The 9,217-nt window shown below is 37.6% G+C and overlaps 2 protein-coding genes across 2 annotated transcripts; both read left to right on the top strand.

Annotated features, from left to right (window-relative positions):
* The first annotated feature begins 728 nt into the window (after nt 1-728).
* LOC147566356 (uncharacterized) lies at nt 729-1,322 on the top strand. Its single transcript, XM_086654287.1, has one exon. It carries the CDS (start codon nt 729-731, stop codon nt 1,320-1,322), a length of 594 nt encoding a protein of 197 aa, XP_086510413.1.
* A 4,938-nt stretch (nt 1,323-6,260) lies between these two features.
* Nucleotides 6,261-9,004, top strand: LOC147566355 (putative F-box/FBD/LRR-repeat protein At1g78760). The gene is made up of 3 exons (XM_086652856.1): nt 6,261-7,852; nt 8,240-8,400; nt 8,493-9,004. The coding sequence occupies exons 1-2, from the start codon at nt 6,824-6,826 to the stop codon at nt 8,366-8,368; spliced, it is 1,158 nt and encodes a 385-aa protein (XP_086508982.1). The 5' UTR covers nt 6,261-6,823; the 3' UTR covers nt 8,369-8,400; nt 8,493-9,004.
* The last annotated feature ends 213 nt before the right edge of the window (nt 9,005-9,217 follow it).

Genomic DNA, 9,217 nt, shown 5'->3' with positions numbered 1-9,217 from the left:
CTATGAAAAAAAATTGTTAAACACGGCAAATCAAGAAAATCAAAGGATATTGTTGAAAAATATTCTAACAGAGAAAGATTACTTTTATTCCAACATAAACTTATATTTAATTGATTTTCTCATCAATTTCTTAAATTTTTTATTGAACATATCCACATTGAGCAAAATCTAGCCAATTCATGGCAGATCTATTAGTAATTAGAACCCTAAAAACTCTAAAGATAAATTCAGTATATAAGAGGGATCTGTGTTCCATGCTCATAGAACAGTAGCATGATCTACCACAAAGATTGCTTCTAGGTTAGAACCACAATTCCACTGTAAAGAAAGTTATGATCTTTTGTGGATAGAAAAGTGTTCTTGGTAAATGTGCATGAACTGTGAAGGGTGGTATATTGAGATTGATGAGAGACAGAAATTAATAGAAAGAAATGTTAGATATTTTAGTTGTTTTCTGAATTTACAAGTCTGTTAGTTTGTTAAAGTCAGTCCTAGTCTTTAGGAGAAATTAGAGTCTGTTTAGAGTCTGTTTTTCTATGCACTATTGTAGCCTTATTAAGGGCAAATTCTGTTAGTTTATCTTCTGTGTAAAAGCTATATATAGCTACTAGTTAGTTGAATCGAATAACACATTCAGTCTTCTAAGTTCTGATTTACAACAATTGGCATCAGAGCATTAAAAGGGGCCTGACTAAGTAGGAGTGTGAGAGTGAGAGTGAGAGTGAAGCATGACAACCTCAGAGAAATTCTTAATTCCAAAATTCGATGGCCATTACGACCATTGGTCGATGTTGATGGAAAATTTCTTGAGGAGCAAAGAGATGTGGAGTCTGGTGGATGAAGGGATCTCATCACCAGCAATCGGGATATCATCTGCAAGTGAGACGCAAAGGAAGAGCGTTGAAGAAGCTAAGCTGAAGGACCTTAAGGTAAAGAATTACCTGTTTCACTCAATTGAAAGAGAAATCATGGAAACAATTCTTGACAAAAGGACGTCGAAGGCAATATGGGATTCAATGAAGCAGAAATACCAAGGTTCCACCAAGGTGAAAAGAGCACAGTTGCAGTCATTAAGGAAGGAGTTTGAAATGCTGACTATGAAGGAAGGAGAAAAGATCGATAGCTATGTTTCACGAACTCTAACAGTTGTGAACAAGATGAAAGTGAATGGTGAAGTTGTGAAGCCAAACACAGTGGTGGGTAAGGTTTTGAGATCTTTGACTCCAAAATTTAATTATGTTGTTTGTTCAATCGAGGAGTCAAATGATTTAGATACCTTGACCATTGATGAGCTCCATGGAAGTCTGTTGGTTCAAGAATAGAGAATGCAGGAAAGTCAGGAAGAAGAACAAGCCTTAAGAATCTCTTATGATGATAAGCCAAGGAGAGAAAGGGGCAGAGGCTCATTCCGAGGAGGTCGAGGTGGTAGAGAGCGAGGGAGGATGTCTCAAAACAAAGCTATTGTTGAGTGTTTCAAATGTCATCAGTTAGGACACTATCAATATGAGTGTCCTGATTGGGAGAAGAAGGCCAACTATGCTGAACATGGAGAAGAAGAACTCTTGTTGATGGCATATGTCGACTTTCAAGAAACCAAAAAAGAAGAAATCTGGTTCCTTGACTCCGGGTGTTCAAATCACATGACAGGCAACAAAGAATGGTTCTCGGAGCTAGAGGAAGGATTTCGTCAAACTGTGAAACTTGGTAATGATACTAGGATGGCAGTGGTAGCTAAAGGAAATGTACGACTTCAAATAAATGGCATCATTCAGGTAATTTCAGATGTTTATTATATACCTGAACTAAAGAGCAATTTATTGAGCATAGGACAACTTCAGGAGAAAGGTTTAGCTGTTTTATTTCAGAAAGGGACTTGTAGAGTCTATCATCCTAGAAGAGGGGTAATTATGCAAACTAATATGAGTGGAAATAGAATGTTCTATCTGTCAGTATCCATGGCTCCAAAAAATTCTATGTGCTTTCAAGCTGAAGCTTTGGCTGAAAAAGAGTCGGATTTGTGGCATCGTCGCTTTGGCCATTTGAATTATCAAGGGTTGAGAACTCTTGCATCCAAAAGAATGGTAGATGGTGTGCCTTTGGTTAAAATTCCAGAGAAATTATGTGAAGCTTGTTTGGTTGGCAAACAACACAGAGAGTCTATACCAAAGCAAAGTTCATGGAGAGCGTCGAAGCAGCTTCAATTGGTGCATTCTGATCTATGTGGACCAATCATGCCGACTTCCAACAGCGATAAAAGGTATATCATAAGTTTTATTGATGATTTCTCACGTAAAACTTGGGTTTATTTTTTACACGAGAAGTCAGAAGCTTTTGTTGCATTCAAAAACTTTAAAGCATGTGTTGAAAAAGAAATTGGCGCACATATTACTTGTTTAAGAACAGATAGAGGAGGAGAATTTAACTCCAATGAATTTCAAGAATTTTGTAAGGTTCAGGGTATAAGCAGGCAGTTGACAGCAGCATACACTCCACAGCAGAACGGAGTTGCTGAGCGGAAAAATCGAACAATCATGAATGCCGTACGTTCAATGTTAGCTAATAAGAATGTTCCAAAAACATTCTGGCCTGAGGCTGTAAAATGGTGTGTGCACATTCAAAACAGGAGTCTAACTGCAGCAGTGAAAGAAAAAACTCCAGAGGAAGCATGGAGTGGTGTTAAACCAACGGTAGACTACTTTCGGATCTTCGGATGTATTGCTCATGCTCACATTTCTGACCAGAAGAGGAGTAAGCTGGACTCCAAGAGTAAGAAGTGTGTATTATTGGGTGTTAGTGATGAATCCAAGGCTTATAGATTGTATGATCCAGTCACTAAGAAGATTATCATCAGCAATGATGTTTTATTTGAAGAAGAAGAGAGTTGGGATTGGGGCAGAACTGATGAAGAATCAAAATTGGATGTTTTAGAAGATGATAAAGAAAGTGATGAAGAACATATTGAGGAAGAAAATACTCAGAATATCTCAGGCAACAACAATGAAAATAGTTCACTTTCAAATGAAAGAAATACTCGAGAAGTTGCAATCCAAGGGAGGGATGAGAGAATCAGAAAAGAACCAGTCTGGATGGCAGACTATGAGGCAGGAGAAGGGTTGTCAGAAGAAGAAGATATGCATGCAATGATGATGGTCATAGATGATGATCCATATTTGTTTGATGAGGCAGTTAAAAGCAAAAAGTGGAGAGAGGCAATGGCGGCAGAAATTGAAGCTATAGAGAAGAACCAGACTTGGGAGTTGATGGATCTGCCTAAGGGTGCTAAGCCTATTGGGGTTAAGTGGGTTTTCAAAACCAAACTTAACGAAAATGGGGATGTGGAGAAATATAAGGCGAGATTGGTAGCCAAGGGTTATGCCCAACGTTATGGAGTGGATTATACTGAAGTATTTGCACCAGTTGCAAGACTTGACACTGTTCGAGTAATACTCGCAACAGCAGCACAATATGGATGGGAAGTTTTTCAGCTTGACGTGAAGAGTGCCTTTCTTCATGGTGAGCTCAAGGAGGAAGTGTTTGTCCAACAACCTGAAGGGTTTATTAAGGAGGGGGAAGAAGGAAGGGTTTACAAATTGAAGAAAGCTTTGTATGGCCTCAAGCAAGCACCAAGGGCATGGTACAGCAAGATTGAGACTTATTTTCTGCGTGAAGGCTTTGAGAAATGTTCCAGTGAACATACTTTGTTCACCAAATCTGTAGGAGGTAAAATTTTGATAATATGCCTTTACGTAGATGATTTAATTTTTACAGGAAGTGATTTGAACATGTGTAATAAGTTTAAAAACTCAATGATGATAGAGTTTGACATGTCTGATTTGGGAAGAATGAAGCATTTTCTTGGAGTAGAAGTGCTGCAAAATTCAAATGGTATTTTTATTTGTCAAAGAAGATATGCACGAGAGGTATTAACAAGGTTTGGAATGGCGAGTAGCAATGGTGTGAAAAATCCAATTGTCCCTGGTTCAAAGCTTTCAAAGGATGAAGGAGGAACTAAAGTTGATACAACTTTGTTCAAACAACTAGTTGGAAGTCTCATGTATTTAACCGTGACTCGTCCTGACCTAATGTATGGTGTAAGTCTTATTAGCAGGTACATGTCTAGCCCAACCATGTCACATTGGTTGGCAGCCAAGAGGATTCTAAGGTATCTAAAGGGGACAACTGAACTAGGCATTCTATACAGGAAGGGAGGTGGCAGTTCAAAACTCTTTGCATTCACGGATAGCGGATATGCTGATGATCTTGACGATAGGAAGAGTACTTCTGGATATGTGTTCATGATAGGATCTGGAGCTGTTTCATGGTCTTCGAAAAAACAACCAGTGGTAACCTTGTCTACTACCGAAGCCGAATATATCGCTGCAGTTCTATGTGCATGTCAGTGTATATGGCTCAAGAGAATTTTGAAAAAAATTGGAATGGAGGAGAATGGATGTACTACAATTCATTGTGATAATAGTTCTGCTATTCAATTGTCTAAGTATCCTGTCTTTCATGGAAAAAGCAAACATATTCATGTCAGATTCCATTTCTTAAGGGATTTGGTGAATGATGGTATTGTGGAGCTGAAGTATTGCAATTCTCAAGAACAAGTTGCAGACCTAATGACAAAGCCACTTAAATTGGAGCAGTTTGAGAAACTTCGTACTATGCTTGGAATGGTTACTGCATCTGAAGTAAGCTAAATGCACATGCTTTTAGCTTAAGGGAGGGAATGTTAGATATTTTAGTTATTTTCTGAATTTACAAGTCTGTTAGTTTGTTAAAGTCAGTCCTAGTCTTTAGGAGAAATTAGAGTCTGTTTTTCTATGCACTATTGTAGCCTTATTAAGGGCAAATTCTGTTAGTTTATCTTCTGTGTAAAAGCTATATATAGCTACTAGTTAGTTGAATCGAATAACACATTCAGTCTTCTAAGTTCTGATTTACAACAAGAAAGTGGGTTTGATGAACACTGATAGACATAAAGTAAAATCAATAGAAAGAAAGGATACTGATGAGAGAGAAAGAAGGGCAGGAGGAAAATAAGTTTTGACTATAATTGGTATGTCGAAGTTTTTAATGAGAGGTTAAATTTGTTCTAGAGGGAGACAGAAAGAAAGAAAGGGTTTGTTTTACCCAGAGAAATAGCCTAATCTCATGGTGATACATAGAATGATAGAGCATTAATAATAAGTCCTTTTAATTTTGTCCCTTTAATAAATATAAGTCAACTAAGTTAAACATAGTTGACTCGCACTGCGTCCGAAAATAATTATCCATAATTATTTGCCTAGTAACTTTCAGTTTCTCTAGTCTTGTCTCTCTCGTTTTCTTTTCCCCCCTTTCAATAAAAACCCTATTTTATTGTAAAATCGCCTCTGAATCTCCGTTTTCTTGACCTGTGGCTCTCCGGCGAAGAGCCCTCCCTTCGCGGATCCTTATTTTTGTTTGATTAGTAGTTTTTTTAGTTCTTAAGATTTTCTAGATCCATCGCTACAGGGTTTGGTATACTCCGAAATCGGATCCAAAAACCTTTCAAGATCGATCTAATGGATATCTCTTCAATCGATCCACTCTACTTAATGGTGGAGTCAGATTCGGATCTGTTGGTGGAGCAATTGGTTTAATGGTGGCGTGGTGGTGATGTGATGATGGTGGTGTTTTTAAATGCTTGTGGTTGGTGGTGGTGGAGAAGAGGGATGTCGGTTATTTCTGTGGTGGTGTTTAATGATGGTGGTGGGTGGTGGTGGAGAAAAGGGTTGTGTGTAATTTCTGTGGTGGTGTTTTATTGATGGTGGTGGTGGTGGAGCGATTGGTTTTTACGGCTAGATCTGGTGGTACTTCGTGATGGTGGTGTGGTGGTGAAGTGATTTCTGTGGTGGTGTGATGGCGACGGTTCTCCGGTGACGGTGGCGGTTTTCTGACGACAACAACGGTTTTCCGGTGACGACAACGATTTTCCGACGACAACGGTGGTCGCTCTTTTATTAGTTTTACTGTAATATTTTGTCGACCTTTAGGGTCTTTTCATTCACGATCTTTAGGATCTTTTGTCAGCCTTTAAGGTCTTTTGTTTGAGTCAGTGTCGAGTCTATTTCTGTCCCTTCACGAGGCACTTTATATTCGAAAGTTCTATGAACTTTTCTTATGTAACTCTCATGAAATTGAGGAGAGAAATAACAATTATACCATGTAACCTCGTGTTGTTCATTTATGATTGAAAGTATGGTTTACTTAAAAAAAAATAATAATCCATATAAGAAAATGGATTGTCCAGCCACCCTAAATATGGGTCGCCCGTAACGGCACTGATGTGTGAGTCTGCGACCAACTTTCCTTTTCATTTCTCTCTCTCTCTCTCTGCTTCCATTCCATTTCTGTTCTTCCTGTTCAAACCAAGCTCGAACATGTAAGTAAATTGCTTGAACTCTTCTCATTGTAATCCTTTCCTTCAACAATTTGGCTTGTTCAGGATCCAACTTCAAAATCAGTTATAAACCCATGTATGAGAATCCAACATTTTCTCCATAAATTGATAGGATCATTGTTGTTTTCTTCTCAAAGTCAGGATTTTGACAAGTTTATTGAAGTGGGAAAGATACAGAAGGGGATTCTTAATGTCTTGAAGTCATTCTAATCTTATCCATTCCAAGGAAAAAAATGTACTTTTGTATAAACCCTAAACCCTTAAAGGTTACATATGATCTAAGAGGTTCCTTTCTTATGGTAATTGATACTTATGCCCTGGTCTCATGGTCAATCTGAATCATTTTGTTAGGTTAACCATTTGCAGATACTTTGCTTCACTAGTTTTTGGTTAACAATGTACCGTTCTCTTGCATGTTTGATGTTTAAGAGTAGGAATCGGAGGAAGGAAACCTCAAGATCGAATAGTTCTGCCATCAAGAACCCACAAGAAGAGAAAAAAGAGATGGATAATGTAAGAAGAGATGATACAGATCACATAAGTGGTTTACCTAATGACATTTTAGTTCAAATTCTTACTTTACTTCCTACTGAGGAGGCAGTTCGGACGAGTTTTTGGTCGAAGAGATGGAAGTCATTATGGACTGAACTTCCTGTTCTAGACCTAGATTTTATATCCTTCTCCAAAAGATTGAATAATCTATGCTTGGACTATCGAAAACACCTATTTCTTGAGTTTCTTGAATATGTGTTATTTCATAGTGAAATCAAACAATTTCAGAAACTTCGACTTGGTTTTGACATGGCTGTGTTCAAAGTCTATACTCATCGAATCCGTAAGTTGATTAGATTTGCTACGAGTAGTAATTGTTCGGAACTTGATTTAGACTTTTCGTATGCAAACGAAGGGTTTGCCCTCAAATCTGTCTACTCTTTACCTCCATGTTCTTTCCCAAGTGAAACACTCATCAATTTGAAGCTAACCGAATGCAAGTTTGTATCCTCTAGGTATGCGAATTTCATGTCACTTAAGATTGCAATTATGATGAAAGTAAAACTACCCAAGGACTCAGTTTATCATTTGATCTCGAATTCTCCTTGCCTTGAAGAATTACAACTAATTCAGTGTTGTATTACCCCTTATCTTTATCTCCATCACCCAAAATCAAAACTCAAGTCCTTAGTGCTGGATTGGTGCTACAATAGCAAGGATGATGATAGTTGGGTTGAAGTCAACATTCCAAGTCTTTCACAATTTAAGTTTGGAGGGAATATGCCTGCACATTTCTCAATCATCAATGGGAAAAATCTGATTGAAGTTGAACTTGACCTCTCTGTTATTGAATATGAACAGATGCAGCTCTGCGACATTCTTAAGGATCTCAGTCATGTCAAGATTTTAACACTATGTGGCTGGTGTCTTGAGGTATATTATTCTTTTTTGACTTGTTTGAATCCTAATATTCTACTAGTACAATATTTCTAGGTAATGTTAGAGTCTTACACGTTTTTTTAATTATATGCAGATGACTCGTCTGAGTCTGGAATGTCTAAATCTAAATAATATGAGTCTGTCTTGTTCGTGTCAGGGCACAATTGTTATTTCAGATAATGTTAGCCAGTAGGTTTTTAATCCAGACTTATTATACGTTTCACTCAAATGTGCTCAAAACAACACGAGTCAGTCATTTAGACGGCTCGGATAGAAAACAGACATTCTGAAAATTGACACAAGTTGATTCAGATCACATTTAAGTATTACATGAATTGAGTACAGATATACATAATCTTTTTATTTGTTTTGACTCTGAAGGTTCTAAGTGCAAATGGTATGATAATAATGCCTAGAACATTCAATAACTTGAGGCATTTAACAGTAAAACTGTGTTCACAAAACCGGGAGCTTCCCAGTCTATCGGGCATATTAAAGAGTGCTCCTTAGAGACTCTCTCAATACATTTTGATCAATCTAATGTGAGTATCAATTAAACGTGCAAACTTTGGGTCTTCATTTTTCGCCACATCTAATGCTTTACCCATTGAGAAAATTTGGTATGGTTCTGCAGGAGTTTGAGGATGATGAAATATCATCATTGTTCAATGACAAACCGACATTTTGGAGACCACATTTGCTTCCTTCCTACAATGTAACTAACCTCAAGAAAGTTGAGATAAAAGGTTTTTATGGCGGAGCAAACGAAGCGGAGCTTGTGAAGATCATGTTAAAGAGTTCATTAAGTTTGGAGAAAATAGTCACCTGTAAAGAAGAAATGAAATCAAGATATGAAATCATGAATCATGATGGGAACCATTTAACAGTCTTGCAGCAACAACAGGAGAAGGCTATCGAGAATCTATTAACTTTTGCTTGTGGATCATGAGTCACCCGAGCAATTCTTGAATAAGACTCGAAGAGATTCTTGGGTTACATATCAAGATTCGGATCTAGAAGTTCCTAAAGCTGATTTGAAGTAGGGAAGACCGGAAGAGTACTGATTTTAACAGATTAAGACTTCTACAAACTTTTGTTTTAATGTGTAATGAACAACTCTTGAGATATATATCATTTCTATCCAAACCCTTCTACGGCAGAATTTGTCTTCCACTCCAGTTCAATTAGTCTGATTTCGAAATCAAACACGATTGAAGAAATAAAATTGAAAAGAAGGTTTAAGAAAAAATATTTAATTGAGGTGACAACCTTGGGGGAGAGAGCCAAACTTCTTGATCAGGCCAAAAACCTAACTGTACCTGTCGAATTCAAACCCAATTTAATTTCGACTTGAGCATC

This window comes from Eschscholzia californica, unplaced genomic scaffold, assembly GCF_041429995.1.
Source record: "Eschscholzia californica isolate CP2 unplaced genomic scaffold, dmEscCali1.0.p SCAF_1, whole genome shotgun sequence".
Lineage (NCBI taxonomy): Eukaryota > Viridiplantae > Streptophyta > Magnoliopsida > Ranunculales > Papaveraceae > Eschscholzia > Eschscholzia californica.
The sequence above is the reverse complement of the archived record's forward strand: the minus strand, read 5'-3'. Positions and strand labels throughout refer to the sequence as shown.

Excerpts from the sequence above, each read along its gene's own strand:
- LOC147566356 (XM_086654287.1), top strand. The coding sequence starts at position 729 with ATGACAACCTCAGAGAAATTCTTAATTCCAAAATTCGATGGCCATTAC.
- LOC147566355 (XM_086652856.1), top strand. The coding sequence starts at position 6,824 with ATGTACCGTTCTCTTGCATGTTTGATGTTTAAGAGTAGGAATCGGAGG. Across the intron at positions 7,853-8,239 it reads TATGTGGCTGGTGTCTTGAG|GTTCTAAGTGCAAATGGTAT; the intron begins GTATATTATTCT and ends TTGACTCTGAAG.